Raw genomic sequence first — 18,710 nt, 5'->3', positions numbered from 1 at the left:
GAACCTTCTCATTAGACAAGCCAGACACTTTCCCCTCTACAAATTGTATTCTAGAATGACTGGAAACATTCCAGTAAATTCAAAAAAATAATTGCTTGATATTGCACAACAGGTTTTACTAATATATATATGTTGAAAATAATAAGAATACTATTATACCTGTGGTACCTTGGGCTGCTATTACACATACTCTCTTCTGATCACAACTAAGTCTTGTTCAGAGACTGTCATTAGCTACCCATAATTGCATGTCTTTTGCAGCTAACCATTTCTGGAGTAACTAATCTCCTCAGTCCTTCCAGTATCCTTCAAGACAGCTATTCTGTCAAAACAATCCACATTCACTTAACATTTTCCTGTTTGAGACGTTACTTCACTTAAGCTAGAGCAGCAAAGCTTAATCACAAGGACACAGAGAAACATACATCTTCAAGTGAGGCATGTGAAAATTCTAAGTTTAACTCACCTTTAAGCATATTGCTTTTGATAACTCATCTGTGTATGAGATTCACAATATGTACATTTTAACCCAATAAAATGTTACTCCACAGAAATAATGTTACACAATTTTTTTTCTAATATTTATTTTTTTTTCACCTGCAAACTGTAGCAAAACATGATCAGCTTTATTATGCAGACAGGTATCCCTCTAACATTAGAGATTTAGGCATGTATAAATAGAAGAGCTCTTAGGAAAGGAAAACAGTTTGAGAAATGAACAAACCTTCAATTTAACTTCATGACTTCCAATACCAATGGTTAAAATGATGTAGCTCATTCATTCCAAGAGATACAACAGCACCTTAAAGTGGCTGATCTATTTCCCAGTAACATTTTTCACATAACGATGTGTTAAAGTTACAAATACTGATATGCACAAATAGCTATTTTCTAAGAAAAATATGTACAGTACTGCAGCATAATGAATGTGGTATCTGCAATAACTTATTAGCCAATTTTAATATACATGATACCGCTACTTTTTACCTGCCAGTTCACAGGTTCAAGGATGTTACCACAGCCCTCTGTTTTGCACGTTATTACCTCATGGGGGGGTTGATTTTCTTGGGGTTTGTGTTTTGGTTTCTTGTTGTTTGTTGTTGTTTTTTAATTTTGAAAGGTACACAATGCAGGCTTTTATTTTTACTTCTTAAAGACTTCTTTTGTGTTTAAAGCTAATATCAGTGAAACAAGACAACAGTGCAAGAGGCGCAGAGATGTTATGTGACCACGTAAGAGTTCTTTTGGGTAAAGTGTCTATAAGGCTATAAGAAAGGATTGGTTGATGAGCTTCCTGTAGGAAATTGTCCTGTTGGTGCACCAGCCTGGGGGAAAATGAAAGAAAAATAAGACAACATTTAAGATTATTTTCTCTATATATTGCAAATCATAAATGCAGAATATACAAAACAAGAAAATAACCTATTAGGAAATGTTTCTGGTTTACGTTAGTCTTTTTTTGGTGATTCTCTGAAGTTACACTACTGTAAGAGCATGGTATACAAGTACCTCTGTTTTGATTTGAACAGCCTTACAAATGCCATGACATCATAATAATGAATTGCATTTAGAAGATTCACATGCTGCCTTCCCTTTTGAAGCAAAAGAAATATCTTTGTGTGTCTCTAAATAAAGTGTCATGGATTATGCCTCTTCAGAGGTAAGGAAGGCATTCATATCATGCAACAACTCACTTACCATAAAAGGGTTACTAGATACTCCAACAGCTGCAACTTGTCCAAAAGGAGTTACTACAGGCTTTGCCTGTCCAAATGCAGCAAACCCTGCTCCTTGGGAAGATAAGTGAAAAATATTAATAGCAATAACCAATCTTCAGAGAGCTCATTGCAGCAGCTCCCACACACAAATAATTGGAAGCTTGCACTGCACAATCAGGAGGGCTGATCTTACATTCCTGATCATATTTAAGAAAATGTAAAAAAAAAACAAACAACATGGCTGGGCATTTTTGAGATTTTTTTCCAACTGTTTGGAACAAATCAATTTCCAATTTCTACATATACACTTTTTTCAATGCTATTTTATAATTTAAATTAGGGAGAAAGTACTTTCTGATTTTATTTTGCCTGTGTTCTATGAAGTTAGAAAAAGCATTACAATCTGTTGCAGACGCTTAAAAAATGAAGACAAAATAATCCTTCTTGCATATAAACCCTTTAAGACTATAAAGCCTTTTAGCATCAGATTATGGTAAAATTTCAGCTGTGTCACCGCACACAGCCAAATGACAAAGTTCAACTACAGAGCCAAAACAGAGTGTGGGAACCTCTCATCAATATTATCAATTTCATATAGAAATGAATACAAGTCCATTATTGCTAACTTAAAGGCAGATACTTCTCTCTACATGTCTGATTTAAACAAGAATATCTAAAAGGTATACACCTACCATTTGGCTGCTGAGCAAAAGCAGTCTGTTGAGGGAAAGCTGCCTGGGTTGGGAACGTAGGCTGCTGGAAGTTGCCACTATAACTAGTAGGAAGACTGTAGGAGGCAGGCGTTCCAAATCCTGCAGGCATGCTCATTGATGCAGTACCAAATGTTGCTGCTGGTAGGCAAAAAAACCAATTAAATTATTTCTAAGAAATCGCTTTTTTCATGAGACAAACTACTGCAATGCCATGTTAAGAAAAATCTCCTATTGCCTCAGTGACCATACAGAAGTTAGGTTCAATTTTCACAGCCACTGAACTGATCTGTTAGCTTGGAGCATGACCAGCTAGGCGCAAAACTTTTTGCACTTTAAAACTTAATGGGATAATTTAAAATTTACTAGTTCCGGCACATTCAGATATACTCTCTGAAAAGGAAATTATTTTTTTAAGTTATGGTGTATTTCCCCCAGAGTTCTCCTGTACACATCAGAAGCAAGCACTTTCAGGCAGCAAAAGCTCCTCTGTTTTTCTCATTCTGAGAAAAGCAGGAAAGGATCTTCCTAGTTCAAACTGCATTACAGGAAATTACAAGTAAAACAAAGCATCATAAGGGATACATGCATCCCCTCTCTCTTCATCTCATCCTTAATGTCACTTTAAAGTAAATTCTCACCATGCACATTATTTGCACACAAAGTTCCTATTGCAAACGCTCTTGCTCTTGAGGTTTGACTTACAACAAAAAAACCCAAAACTTTTCATCTGATTCTCTGCTGAACATTTCAAGTAAAGAACACACAGCTCATATGCAATTCCACATGTCCTCAGCAAATACACAGGAGCACATTAAGTGCAAAAATGTAATAACAAAACCATTATTCAGTCTTTTGGGAGTTATTACTGAAAGAAGCATATAGAACTTTTTTTTGTACAGACACTAGGCATTTTATTCTAGTTAAACATTAAGACAGGACTTTTCTTTTGCAATGTTACAAGTTAGATTTTATGCAAGCTATATTTTTTTAAAATACACACTTAAGAATATAGTTTAATTATCAGTTGAATAATTTACCCTGAAGTATTGAAGGGCAAGACATTACACACACAAGCTGTTGACACAGTATGGGGAAACTAACGCATCAACGCTGTTCTCACGTTACAGCTCGAGAAGCTATTCAACAGGACAACTTGCTGAAACAGCAAACAAAATGAGCAGTGACTTGGGGTATCTCAAAAGGAATCAAGCTACTGTTGGTAGAAACTTCAAGAGTGACTCAACTTGTTAGCATGGTTAGGATATCAATAATGGTTTTGTTTCAGTTGCTCAATAGGTTGGCTATGTATGCTCTTCTTTCCCTTCGCCCAGTTGCCAAATATCCACACCCACTCCATTTTTAAAAACGGAAGTCTTCTGAAATTCTACATGCAGAGAACCAGATAGCTATCAATAAGCTCTTACAAGCAAGAACAGTTAGCCACAAGAAACTTGATATCAAATGTGGCCACCTACCAAAATGAGCCTGAGGAAATATGTGAGAGTGCATTGCTCCTGAGAGGCCTTATGGAAGCCACAAAGAGACCAGACAATGTCAAATCATTTACACACTCTTGAACAGTAATTTCTTATTTTCATATATATAAATATAAACATGTATATGCACCAAACAATTAATCCTTAGCATGACCAGCAATAGATTAAGCTAAGAAAACCATTAGAAATAAATGCTATAAAACAGTTCTCCCACGTAACAAATGACGAAGTTCATACAGAAAGAGAGGTTAGCAGAAAATGACAAGCTGCAAGTTTACACCTTCCACTGAAAGGGGTAGAATATTATCTTAATTTATAGTCATTATCTCTGTCACCTAGTATCTAACATCAGGATAGCTGCCAAAGTGTTGAACCTTTGCAAGTCACAGAGAGCTGTTTAGAAGGTGGAAGGACAAAGCTGCTATAGTCAAATTTATCTAAAGAGGCTAGAAGTTCTTAATGATGATCCAGAACAGCACCCTTAGGAATGAGATTATAAGAAGGAAAAAAGTATTTGGGGCATTAAATAAAACAAGTTTAACTGCATAATACCTCAAAAGGGACTGAAAACAAATAATTTTAGCAGAGGACATGAATTCATCAATTCATTTTTGACTCAGCCTGATGAATTTAATTCAACCTACCTAAAACTTCAAGCAAAGCACAACTCAATGATAAAATGCATACAACAGCAAATTTAAATCTGTAGAAGTCCAGTTAACAGATAAAAGTGACAAAGTTTAGCAGTGACTTTGGAGAAGAAAATTAGCATAATCTATCAATAATTAAAATCCAAGATCAGTATTTAAATACAAGCTTACTTTTTAAAAAAGTCATTAGGTTTTTGTCCATGGAATAATGATTTTACAGAATCCTACCCCAGAAAATTACCATAATTAAGGAGTATAAAAGTTATATTTTAACACATACTTTGTTAGAAAAGAGAAAAATAATGCACACCACCAATGTACTAAGTGGACTGGTGAGGAGCTAGCAGACCAAAAGCTTTGTCTTTCCTGCTTCTAGCCCCAAATCTATGGATGCGAGGGCTTTCAGGACTTTATTTGAAATAAAGAAACTAATAAAAGTAAATACCTACCAGCTTAGCAGCAGGGTTTTCAAGATACCTGATTTTCAGGGCAACCTGCTCTGAAGCATGCTTCAAAGCCAAGGTCTTGGAAGGTACCCAATTGGTAATACACAGATTACAAATAGCTTAGATCATATTAGAATACATTAAACAGATAATTCTGACATTTTGCATGACCACCACTTGAAATCCTAGGACTGGGACAGCAACAAAAAAAACAAGCTCTCACCCCAATAATAACCAAACAGTTGAAGCTGTTTTCTGCAGCCTGTTCATAAATATTGTACCCTACACTGAACACAGACATAACACATCAAATAGACTAGAAAGAAATAATACAGAAAAGTCTTTAAGGAACAAATTACACAGCTATGAAAAAAAGAATTAATGCAAGTCTTGAAAGAAAGTTTCATAAACACAGCGTTTTTTTCCTAACCTGTTGCTCCTCGGCTATTGGTCTGGAATGGATTTGTTGAAGGTGCCACTGGGGCAACAGGAGCAGCTACAAATGGATTTGTGGAAGGTGTTGCTGAAAGATTAAAAACATTTTACTTAATAAAGTATTTTTAAAATAGCCAAACTGACTCCCATTAAGTTTATACAGCTTTTATGGAGATGCATGAATTTTTAAAATTACAGGAAAATTAGAAATTTATAATAAAAAGCTTAATTTGCAATGGTTCGCAAGAGTACTTTTTTGGCATCCTTTAGTAACTTCACTATCACTAGAGTCAAAGTATAGCACTATCAACTAGAAATTAGCAAGATGCTTACTTACAGTCCACAAAAGGTGTTAGTAATACATATATACCTCCAAAAGGAGCAGGCACGCTCGACGATGCAGGCTGTGTTTGTGCAGTAGCAGCCACGGGTACTGTTCCAAAAGCATTGCTGAAAATAATTAATATATTATGTGCAGTCAAAACTGCTTAACAATTCAATAGAAGTACAATTCTTGTTGGCATGTAAAAGAACAGAAAAAGAATGTTTACATGCAGTTTGCAAACTGCAGCATAATTCACTGATGCCAGGAACTGAGTCTCTGATGCCAGGGGCAGAGACTATAACTAGGGCTGAGCAATGAAAAGTCAACTTCATCAACAGCAGGAGAAAGAATCCTGAACAGAGGCCCTCAACATAAAGGCTGCAAAACAGAAGCTTTAGTGGCACTTGCAGTACCAAGCAGAGCTATAAAAGGTATTTGATATTTACCTTAACAGTCTAAAAAAAAAAATAAGTGGCTGGCAACATTTACATTATAAATATTTGATTTTTTTTTTTGCCAGGGATGATGCTGTGATTTTCAGTATGCACGCAAATATTCTGTACAGGAAAGCATTAGCATCTAAAAGGTTTAGCACGTAATTACTAGAAAGGTGCAGAGATAATTTTATCTTGTAATATCCCATCAATACTGCTATTACTTAAAGAATGCGGCTTCAGTAGTCCCTCTAAACTCATTTAACATTTCCTCATTTAGTTAAGAAATAAAATCAGATTGGAGAAACAACTCTGAACTTCTCTGCATACTGCTGAAGTGAAAGTAGAAAGGCAGCTACTTCTAGCAAAGTACCTGCTGACGTTACTGGTGGAAGTGTATGCGTTGCTGGAGGTTGCTGTGGAGCTGAACACACTGTCTAGTTCTGCGAGAGCCGCGTACTTGTCTGAAGATGCACTTGACTGATTTGGGGCTGACAGCACAGGACCTGCTGATGCTGACACTACCGTACTAAAGCCACTTCCTTGCTCACTACCACCTAGAAAGAAAGAAACCAGATTAAAAGGGATGAAGATGGCTTCACTTTCTGCCCTGACAACACTGCTAACTAGAAGAAAAGTTTATGGGCAGATCAAGTTTCAGACTTAAAAATTACACATGCACCAGGGGACACAGTAAAAAAAAAGTCTGGTAATCATTAGCTATTAGCAAAGTATCCTACTTCTACAGGTACTCTGCAGCTCCAAAGAGCCACTGGTTTCCCTGGAAAACAGCGACTCAGTACCACAGTTACCTTCAACTACGAAATTTAATGAAACACATACCCTCAAATAATCCATTTTAGAACATATCTCCACATTACAAAGCAAATTAGGTTGCTCATTCATCTCAACAGAAAGTAGCTTCCCAAAAAGCAGTTTTCTGACAACATCCTTTTGGAGTGATGTTAGACCTTGCACATTAAGGGTACACTGACATTAAATTCCACTGGTAACTTAAAGGACATTTTGAAAGACAGTTACTATTTTGACAAGCACAGACATCCCTATGGAAGTATACACATGTAGAATACGCACATCAAAAAATAAAGTTTAATACCTTGCCCTGCACTGAAGATATTATCTAAATTAGCAAGAGCTGCATATTTGTCAGCAGACTGGAGATTCGGTTTATTCACTGCAGCTTTACTGGCTGCGGTTGCTGTTGGGTTGCTCTGAGAAGCATTGAAGGCTCCAAAATCAGCACTGGAGGATTTAGGGAAGTTATCAAAGTGAGCAAAGTTAGCATTCACTGATCCAGCACTTCCACCTGCAACAAATTAAGTTAAACATGATCAACCCTCCAAAGCTAGAGAAAATCTCTCCAGCTGCAACTGATGGCACAATAATCCCACCTCTTTTAGTTATGTGAGGCAATATGTTTCCCTGCCCCATCCCACATGTTTAAGATGTGAAATTTGTTTGTATTTTCCAGTTTGCAGATCATGGGCCAAAGAAACCCCAAACTTCAACAGCTTAAATCAGTCCTAATTTAATCTTGGAAAACTATATGCCATTGACCAGCTGTTAAAATAATTTCAACAATAATATTTTCCTAGGAAAATAAGTATTTGTCTGAATCTTTAATATTCAAAACACAGAAGCTTCATTTTCTAATGAAGAACAGCTATGTGCATTGACTTAATGGGATGATGTTTAACCCTTTCAGATGTCAGTCACTGTTCTAAGCAAAACACAGTCCAAAGTCCAAAAGTAAGTCTGATTTCATGCCACAGTTTGGTTCTCTGTTTTGTATTTTTAGAATATATATCCAATCAGGAAAGTCATGAGAGGGAAGACACAACACAGTTATTTTCATACGAAGTCTCCACTGATGTCAGAGATACATAAATCAATTTTGAAAATCTGACTTAGGTCCACACAATTGAATTTCAGTTCAAATACAAAACCATGAGCTTTCATCTCTTCAGTGTCCAGACAATTTAATCTACGCAGGTCATGTACTTAAACTAAAATGAGCTGTTTCATTAAATATGTCACATTTTATTACAGTTGGTTGAGGATTCCACTTACACTACAGAACACACAACTTTCTACTGGCACAATCAATTAGTTAAAACATATGGAACAGTAGGAATGAAAGTGCTATACTACAATGGCATAAAATGAAGCAAGCTGAGTTCTCCACTGTGTGGAACTTACTGTGTACAGCCTGGAGAGGAAAAGCTGAAGTAAATTCACCAAAACTGCAGCTAGATGAAAGCGTTCTGAACGCTGGACAGCCAGAAATTGTGTGTGGGTTAAAGTTAACATAAGAAGGAAGAAAGAAAATTTGAAAAAAAGTTTAAAACGACACCACACTCAAAAGAAAAAAAAAAAAAAAGGAAAAGAAAGTCAGTCAGCCAAAAATCTAGACAAACAGTAAGTGTAAGCTCAAGCAGAAGTTCTAAAGCATGATCAAATTAAAGGAAAGCAAAATAAATCTTAGCAATAGACTCTACACATGAAGTCAGTGTTATTCATACAGACTTTTTTTGGTACTGTGATGTGCTTCTGTGCTTACTGAAATGTCTTTTACAATAATCAATATTTATCAAAAGCAGAATAATTTACTCTTTTCATAGTTATTTCAGGTGTAGAGCTAACAAACACATAGTGCCATAAATCAGACTTCTGAGCAGCATTAGGAAAAAAAAAAAAAGAAAATAAACACCAAACAAGGAATTCATTTTGAGTTTCCCCAGAGCTTCAGATGGCTTGGTTGCATTAAAGCAGGCAGATGCAAGAAATAAACTCAACTTAAGTTCCTTCCAACATAAAGGCAAGGATTATTTCAATTAAGTATTAATTCAAAGTGCTGGGAGTTCTACCTGTATTTTGGGGCTGAAATGACTGTCTTGCTGTGGGGAAACCTCCAAAATTACTCGAGCCACTAGACTGTCCAAATGCATCAAAGTTTGCAAAACCTGCATTTGCAGAGTTCTGCGCTGTAAATTGCAAAGGAACAAAACATGTTAATGGGTATGGGAAATAAACACAGAAACAGATGTATTAACTGAATTCATGGTCATGACAGCCTCCAAGGGTTATGTCCTACCCTAATTCTTTGTATATGAAAAAATCATACATTTTATGCTACAATTGGAACAAATTTTCACAAAACATCTTCACAGAGCCCTACCAGTTAAGACTACTACTCTGCTTCACACATGCTCCTACTCACTACTGCATGACCTGATGAAGCCCAGTTCATCTTAATCCTAGAGTGTCTGCAGTGGTGGCTGGTCAGGGAAAACCAGCCAAGAAGTACAGAATACCAGATGTATACCTGTAGAACCCAAACCAGGTATCATTCTAGCTGCTAGCTTCCAACATCAGGACTTGTAGAATAACTGTACATGTCTTTGGGAGTATAAATGAGAAGGTATTCTTTTAACATCCTTGTGTACAAAGTGCTTCTTCCTTAGGTGAATTTAATTTGGCACCACTTGAGTAGCTTTGGCTAGGCTTTTATATTAATTTCATGAGAAAATTCAGTTTTAAAAAACTAAATCAGAGTAGAGAAATATGGAAAATCACTACCAATGTCAAGAAGATAGCATTTCTAGAGAATATCCACAAAATAAAATCCAAGGAAATTTCAGATAGAATTTCAGTTTTCACCTTCCTTTCGTGCCACACTACAGGAGAAAATAAAAGTTAACACCCATCTAATTTCAAACGTGGACATTCAAGCATCTATAGATATAACAGGAATTGTGCACCTAACTGATAAACTCCACAGAAAATCTTGAACACTTATGGAGTAAGTGAAAAAAACTGGCTTTAATCAAATACAAATCAAACCCCTATATATAGGTAACTTGAGCTACTATCTAAAGAAACCCCATGAAACACCTTCTAGAACAACAGATGGCAATACATTATATTTCTGGGTAAGGATTTCTTTATTCTAGAGGAATTTTGCATTTAAGTATATACAAAATGAATAAATTATGCTGATTTTTTAAAGTACTGTTACTTAACAGCCAGATAACGCTAATAAGAAGTTGCATTTTTTTCACTTAATTTCTATTAAAATAGCATCTGTACTACAGATTTATAAAGAAAAAGGAAATTTTATACAAACAACTATTACACAATGCTAATACAAAGATGTAAGTATTTCCCTCCATGGAGGATACTGGGAAAGAGGATGAGGCTTGACTCAATACCACTTTTTATTAGAAGAGTGCATGCATATTGGGTTTACATGGCAGTTTTGGCAGCAGAGGCTGCAGGGATCCCTATGAGAAGAGATCAGAAGCTGCTCCCATTTCTGACAGCCAGTTTCAGCTGGCTTCAAAACAAACCTGCCACTGCCCAAAGCTGAGCCCATCAGCAATGCTGATGGCACCCATGTGAAAACCAGATGAGAGAAAGAGAGGAGTGAGAAAAATGTGAGAGAAACAACCCTGCAGACACTGAGGGCAGTGAAAAAGGAGGGAGGGAGAGGAAGTGATCAAGGCACTCCAGCAGAGACTACCCAGCAGCCCACAGAAAGGACCATGATAAAGAATGTTGTCCCCTGGACTCCATGTATAATCATGGTAGAAAAGACAATCACGCGGTAGCCTGTAGAGGACCTCACACCAGAGCAGGCAGAGATGCCCTGGAGGAACTTGGAGCCTGTGGCAAGCCTATGCTGGAGCAGGCTCCTGGCAGGAGCTGTGACTAATGGAGAGGAGCCCACACAGAAGGTTTTCTGGGAAGAGCTGTGACACTGTCGGGGTCCCACACTGGAGCAGTCCATGCCTAAAGGACTGTAGGGGGAAGGGCCCATGCTGGAGCAGTTCTTGAAGAAATGTAGTCCATGGGAAGGACCCACATTGAAGTTTGTGAAGGACTGTATGCCCTGTATCTGCAGGGAAGGGACCCCAAAATGGAGCAGGGGAACAGCATGAGGAGGAAGAAATGGCAGAGGTGAAGTGTTATGAACTGAAAACTTCATTCCCCATTCCTCTCAGGGAGAGGTGATAGAAGAGACAGAAGCAAAATTGAGCCTGGAAAGAAGGGGTGTAAGTAGTTTTACTTCTATTTATCACTGTCTTACTCTATTATAAATGGACCATAAATCAGGTTATCCTCCCCCAAGTCAAGTCTGGTTTGCCCACAACTGTAACTAGCAAGTTACGTCCCTGTTTTTATCTTTGCTAACAAGCTTCTTAATCACATTTTCTCCCTCCATCCTGATAAGGGGGAGTGAGAGGGCAGCTTGATGGGCACCTTGTGGCCACCCAAGATCAACACACCACAGCATGAGAGTCAACAAGAAAAAAATAAGTAAATAAATTAGAAAGCAAGGTCTTGCAAAAGTTCTGTCCTAAAATTTTCACCTTTAAAGTGTGCAAGGAGAAAAACTTGATGCAAGCAAAGGAAAAATAGTTTTTACTATTATACCATCCACGTTGGTTCAGAGAATAGAATCACAGAATAACCAAGGTTAGAAAAGACCTCTAAGATCAAGTCCAACCATCAATCTAACAACACCATACCAACTAAACCATGACACAAAGTGCCACGTCTACATGGTTTTTTAACACCTCCAGGGACTAATTCCAACACTTCCCTGGGCAGCCTGTTCCAATGCTTGACCACTCTCTCAGCAAATACTTTTTTCATAATATCCAATCTAAACCTCCCCTGGCACAACTTGAGGTCATTTCTTCTTGTTTTATCATTGGTTATTTGGAAGAAGATTCCAACACCCACTTCACTACCACCTCCTTTCAGGCAGTTGTACAGTTCAAATAGCACTATACAAACTTCAGCTCCAAATTTCACAGATAGTTTGGGTTTGGTTTTGTTTTAAACTAGGAGCTTTTTAAGAGGTATGGATTAAAAATTCAATTGCACCTTGATTTAAAATGCAAGTGATGTTTTCTTTCATTCTGGTGCATCAATTGGATAGGACCCTACTTAAAGAGACTGATTCTTAGCCGACCAAATAGGATTAGGTACATAAATGTCATCAGTATTATTGTGACAAATTTTTCATTTTAACTTCTCCAACAGAATGCCATGTGAAGAATCTTAAATTACATCTCTTTCACATCTAGATTAAAAAACTGGAATGTATTATTTTACAGGCCACTTTAAAAATTCTATTGTATCAGCTGACACAGAAAGCATGATTTGCAACTAGGCCCATGCTGAAACAATAAAGACTCTTCTGTAGAGTATTCAGATATTAATCTTGCTTTATTTTATGTGGTTAAGTTTAAATCCATGTAAAAGTGGCACAAAGGTGAAGACCAGGTAAGACTTCTATTTTCCTGTACCTGAACAATACTTGGATCATGTTTTTAAGGCAATGACTGGCAATTCCAAAATTCAGTTCTCCAAGCAGAAACCTAAGAACAATCCTAAATTAAAGGAACTGCAGTAGATTGCAGATTGGCACAGATTTACAGCTGCTGTTGGGACTGCAGATCAGTGAGGCAGTATAAAATCTAGCTTGCTAAAACTTCCCCAAGTATGACAGTACCAATCACAGCAATGCAAGCTGGCCCTACAATCTTTGCATAGTTTCTTCTGCGAGGTTTGCACTGCCTAGTGTGGAATTAAGGTATGAAACACTGCAAGAAACAAAAAACACCAGCTAAAATACAGTCCACATGTATTCAATTACAAAATGGAAAATAAAGCTATAGAAGACAATAACTATGTTGCACTATGGTATTTCTTCTGAGTAAAGCCTCTTCTTCCTTGTTACCCATGATTGAGTTGCCCTGTGTCACTACATATTTTTAGGATTTTTTGTGCAGGTCTTATATTCCATTAGACTTCCTACAGGAAGTCTACACGCAAAAAAAAATTTTTTTGGTCATTATTACCAATCTGTAAACTACCGACAGAGAACAGTTATCTAGCATCATCTTTAAAATCTCATTTTGCATGTTATAAAACTTTGTAAATTAAATACAACCAGTAAACATAAGATCAGCATGTTTCCCCTTCACCATACAACTATGTCCTGAGCCAGCCTCGTACATTAGACAACTAAGGAAAAAGGATTAGATTTGTCTTTTAGAAACTGATTTACCAGCCCTAAAACTCTTCTGGGTTCTAAAACTTACGGAAAAGAGTTATGGGAATGACCACAATGGTTAATTACAGGACCAGAAAACTAGCTAGTGCAGCTGAGTATTCCTCTCAATTTTGATTTTCAGCAATTACACATTTCAAACAAATTAACAGGCTCTTTCATAAGACTATATTTATTCTGGAGTGTTCATACTGCTTTTTATCCTTTTAAAAATTACCCAGCAGAGATGCAATGGAATTTTACCAAGATTTGAAGCACAGTACAGAAATACTGCTTTCATGCAGTTTTATCCCCTAAAACCCACAAAGAGTGATTAAGTGTATAAAAATATAAAATAATTCAGCAACAAGTTTAGAAAGAATACGTTACAAGAAAGAAATATCTGCAGCCTCTTCAGTAACACTGTATGACATCAGCTAGTCAGCACAAGTTCTCCCAGTTAAACATACCTCCAGAGAGATGATGAATATGAAATCTTATGTTAAGGATTTTACAAAATACACTGCAACAATTCTTATTCTATGTTACTGAATTCAGTCAATTACTTCCCCATTGTTTTAAACTTTGATACATCCTTGATATTTTGTTCAGTTCCTTGGGTGTGCTTTAAGTCTCCTCCATCAAGCTTCCTCTCCATTATTAGCAATTTCAGAACCAATTTAGAAGATTATCTCTTATTCTTGCTGGCTAAGCAGCATCACTGTTTCTCTCAGAAAAACCAGATGAAAAGCCCATTCAGACAAGGCAGGCAAAGGTACTTTCCCACAATTACAATGCAAGTTAGCAACAGCATACTTCAGTGACCACAGAATCAACTTTTTCTTTAGGATAGACTTCTACAGCTCAAGATCTTCGGCTGAAAATAAACCCTGAGGGCTCAATATATTTTACTGAAGTCATTCTTTAAGAATTCAAGGCCTAACCCCATCTTCAGTCAAGACATATGCTCAAAGTTTACGGCTTCTTTCAGAAACTGCAGAACACTACCCACATGGGTAGTATTCAGTTTTCAAATAGACACACACACAAAAGAGGAGGTCATTCTTTAAACTGAGGAAGCCTTTGTTTTTCTCTTAACAAATTGGCAGTTATTTTCAATGCATGTGAACTCCCCTAAAGTCTCTATCTGCTTTCTTTCCATGAATGCTCTTCCCAATAATTTTCAGAATTAAAATTGAAGGTCTAATAGCAACATTATGTTACTCATCCTCTTCAGTCTCCCTCAAAGAACTCAAAGTTTAGTAGTAGGCAGCAATAGTCTAATCATACATATCATAGAAAAGTGCTTTAGCAACTCCCACTTCAAGAAACAGGATTTTCAGCCTTTATGTCTTCAACCTTTCTTTATGAAGATCTAAAGGAAATCTTGAGCAATATAACATTCAAGGCACAGAAATTATATATACTTCATGAAGTTTAGACTAGTAAAAACTTAGAATGATATTCCATACATTTAAAAGAGATACACTGCTCAGAATACTTACCTGTATGACTGTTGAAGTGTGCAAAGTTAGCAAAATTTGCCGGAGCAGTTGACTGAGGAGGAGCAGCAGCAAAGATATCTGAGCCAAGGTCACTGAGGAGGTCAAATTGTTTCTTTTCTTGTTGCTGCTGTCCTTGAGATCGAACTACAACAGGAGACTACACACAACGTTTCAATTAGCTAATAAAATCCCCTGTTTTACCAAACTGACTTTTGCAAAATACTAGAAGCATACACTAAGCATATTTCTTGAACAAACCCTTTAGTCCTTAAGTTTAATATGTTGTATACAGCACAGACCCTCCTTCTACAGTATGAGGAAGCCTATGTTACTATGGTGGCTTTTAAAGGAACTCTGCAGCAGATTCCCACAGTGTAATAAGGCCTAGCAGAATAAAACAGCAGTATATAAGCAAGTTGAAAAATATGTATTTCAAGTTTCAAATACTGCATAAATGCAAGTAATAAAAGTCAACTATTTTCCAACTTGTGAAATTGTAATCACTGCATTTTGAGAAAGTATTTGGAATTCAGTATAGGGAAACAAAACTCAAAAAAATAACATAGTCAGGCTGCCAGGTACAAATTTCTGCTGGTTGTGTCTTAAGAGGTCCATTCAAGAGTTGTCTGTACCCCAAAGGTAAAACAGTTTTAGGTTTTTTTAAATATAACTGTCTTCCCTCCAGATTCTAAGAACATGGCATTGTTTGGCTTTACCTAACAGCACACAGACCCTCCCTGAGAGCCACTTGGTAAAGACAGTTACTAACAGGCAGCAATAATGAACATGTGTGCTCTTCATCCACATATATATTACTAATCTCATGGTTAATGGTATCAGCCAGTTTATTGTTTTCAAATTAAAAAAACAAAGTAAAAAATACATCCCATTAGGTTCAAACTTTAGAGATATTTATGCAAAATAATATTTAAACTTGTTAATCACACTGGAAATTTCTGCTAACTGAAAAAAAAACATTTAAAAGAAAAATCAATATGGTCAATAGAAACAAGCTTAATTTAGAACCTGATCTGTAAAAAGCTGAATACTTCAGCAAAATACATTCAGTTGTCTTCAGCAATCATATTATTATGCAACAGTTGCTATTGCAAGAATTCTTGTGCCACTCAAAAAGTACTCCTGAACAGCCCTGTGCCCTTCAGCTCTGCCATTACTCACTTGGCTAGGTGTGCCCTTGTTTAAGTGCAGTGCGGGTGCAGCTTCTCCCAAGAGAGATTTGAGTGGTTTCACCTCAGGCGTGCTGCTTGTACTACTAGCAGAAGACCCCGATATGGATGCATGGACTGATGCCACCACTTTTGCTTGCTCTGGAGGAACATACCTACATCCAAAAAGAGAAATGTTTTTTTACAAGTTCAGCATGAAAAGTTCTGTTCAACTTTCATGAGGCTCAAGTGAGGTGGTAGGTCTCAAATTTGCTATTCTAACCACTGACTCTGCAACAAATTCTATCAGTAGTTTGCAAAATATCCATTATTTAAATACACTTTTTTTTAAGACTACAATTTCAGTTCATCAAGTTTATAACACTTATTAAATACAAACCACACGTGTCTTCCACATCCTAATAAAAGCACGCCAAACCCTTATTTACACTATTGTTGACATCACCTTAAGCCATTTCTGTTCCATCAATATGAACTACACATTGAGAAACTTCTTTAAATTGTCTATCTTCTCTGCTTCCTGGTCTGAAAAAAGTTCAGAAATTGTTTCACTTCAGAGCTGTGCAGTCTAGTCCAAAGAGCACACAAGAAGGAAAGCACACTAAAGAACATGAGGATAACAGTCCATCTTCACTTGTCAAAGAGGCAATCTTTACAATTGTAAAGCTGTCTTACCATCTTTTCTTTTCATATTTTTCCTGTAGAAATTCCTTTACTTTCTGTGGATCCCTGAAGTCTGGAATTGCTGATGATCTATCATCAAACAGGCCTAGCCAAATCTGTTTGCACACCTTATTAAAAGAAAAAAAAGACAACAGTTTAATCAGAGGAAATATGTTAATTCAAAATCTCTTAAGTTTACAATTGTTAATACATCCAACCACTAAGAAGTGTGTAGCTGCACACTTTCTTTCAGACTGAGCTGTTTTAACAACCGATTGGTACACCATGTACTGGTTTAAATACTTCAAGTTGAAAGACCATCTGTCACAGCAGGGCAAGCAAATCCTTGCATCCAGTATCACTATAAAGTACTGTTTTTACAAAATATTTCTAGTATGTACTCATGAAGGGGCAAAGGAACCAAATTCTACTTCTAATCTTAAGAGTCTTCTCCTGACCTTGAACGGTCTTCTTCTTAATCTAATTCTACACATTCCCTTACCTGTACTTCAGGGTTTAAACTGTTTCAACAGATTCCATATGCCACAAGCCCCAGATGGTAGCTTTTAAAGGATTTAAGGTTTAGTATTTATACTTACAATTACTATTTGGGTATAGGAACTTTTTTTAAATTTTAAACAGCCCTTCTTATGATGATTCAGTTTCTATGATATCATATACATTTAATAAGAGTAAGGGTATGAGAGAAGGGGGAAACCATTATTGCTCTGCTTTAACTTTCTAATTGTAGTTGTGAGTGAGCTGAAGTTGAACCAACTGCAAAATTGTCAGTATATTCAGCTTCAATTCCTTACCAAAACAAGAGGAAAAATGAGTTCTCAAAACTAAACAAGACACAAGAGTTGTCCCATTTATGTTTTCTTTAAGCACATAAGACTACACTGCAAGTAATCCCAGTATGCATACTAACATTATACCAAACATTAGCTACCCTTTAAAAACAGCCTTTAGTGCTTTAGAACAGTTTTTTTTCACTGAAGTAAAAAAAGCTGTTTTTATGATGCACATGCTCCTACAAATGTTGCCCTCTATTCTTGCAATACTGCCAGGTTTTCAACACTGTCCCCCATGACCTTCATAGGAAGTACATGCTCTAACAAGCAAGAACTGCACAAAATTATTGCCCTGGAAGTTGGTAAACGAAGGTAGAAGCTGTGATATTTCCACTACTTCATCTTCCCCAGAGAGGCACTAACTTATTGGGGTTCTACTTACTATTTACCTGGACAGCTAACTTTAAAATTGTAGCTACTTAGCACCTTTGGGAGGGCTAAGTATCAAATATGATGAACCTTACAGGCAATTTCAAAGACAGTTCAGGACAAGAGAGATTAGACAGAAAGCATAAGTATGTATTTCATCCTTGATGTCTTGATTTTATATAGCCTGCTTGCATGTTCAACACTCCCACAGTCCTTAGTGTCACCTACTGGATATAGACAAACATCATCAACAGAAAACAGATCTAATGATCGAAATACAGCTCTAAATTAGAGATCTAAATACTAACCTAAAAATAAGATCAGTAGTTCCTATTTGAAATAAACTCAGCTATTCAACATTCATTTAGCAACTGTACTCCACAAAAAGGTTAAGTTCAATAAACTGATTTGAGTCTGCAAATTTAAAGTAATTATTTGCAGTAGGGTAGTGGATGAAATGAAACTGAAAATATTTAATATTCTTCATACAAATTTACAAGATACAAACTTCATAAAAAAGTCACAAGTAAAATAATAGTTAATAGCATGAAGCACTGTTTTAACAGTAGCAGTCTTTCACATAAGCACTATGCTTTGCTGACAAAATTTATAAATTCAGAACAGTTAGGGGAAAGCATTAAACATCTGAAGTGGATAGTCTGGTGTTGGCCAGCAGTAGTATTTCTCAACTTAGATTTCTGTGTATAACCACACCAACTAGTGCTAGGAGGAAGAGAAGTCCCCTTTATAGCTAGTCACAGAGTACCTGGCAGCTGGAGTTGGTGGTGTCCAAACCTACATGGTCCCATTCCACCCTGCCCCCAACCTGCT

At 36.7% G+C, this 18,710-nt stretch overlaps 1 protein-coding gene across 1 annotated transcript in view; it reads right to left on the bottom strand.

Annotated features, from left to right (window-relative positions):
* Positions 1-567: 567 nt before the first annotated feature.
* Positions 568-18,710, bottom strand: part of AGFG1 (ArfGAP with FG repeats 1) — a 26,532-nt gene continuing 8,389 nt past the window's right edge. Inside the window, exons 2-13 of the mRNA XM_010001627.1 lie at positions 16,669-16,784; positions 15,986-16,148; positions 14,807-14,963; positions 9,106-9,222; positions 7,335-7,544; positions 6,591-6,774; positions 5,829-5,908; positions 5,454-5,546; positions 3,907-3,954; positions 2,411-2,569; positions 1,699-1,790; positions 568-1,325 (exon numbers count right to left, since the gene is read on the bottom strand). Coding sequence (XP_009999929.1) covers positions 1,266-1,325; positions 1,699-1,790; positions 2,411-2,569; positions 3,907-3,954; positions 5,454-5,546; positions 5,829-5,908; positions 6,591-6,774; positions 7,335-7,544; positions 9,106-9,222; positions 14,807-14,963; positions 15,986-16,148; positions 16,669-16,784 — 1,479 coding nt within the window. The 3' untranslated portion in view covers positions 568-1,265. The remainder of the gene's footprint in view (positions 1,326-1,698; positions 1,791-2,410; positions 2,570-3,906; positions 3,955-5,453; positions 5,547-5,828; positions 5,909-6,590; positions 6,775-7,334; positions 7,545-9,105; positions 9,223-14,806; positions 14,964-15,985; positions 16,149-16,668; positions 16,785-18,710) is intronic.

This window comes from Chaetura pelagica, unplaced genomic scaffold (genome assembly GCF_000747805.2).
Source record: "Chaetura pelagica isolate M959 unplaced genomic scaffold, ChaPel_1.0 scaffold207, whole genome shotgun sequence".
Classification (NCBI taxonomy): Eukaryota; Metazoa; Chordata; class Aves; order Apodiformes; family Apodidae; genus Chaetura; species Chaetura pelagica.
Note: the sequence above shows the minus strand (reverse complement) of the source record. Positions and strands in the feature narration are given on the sequence as shown.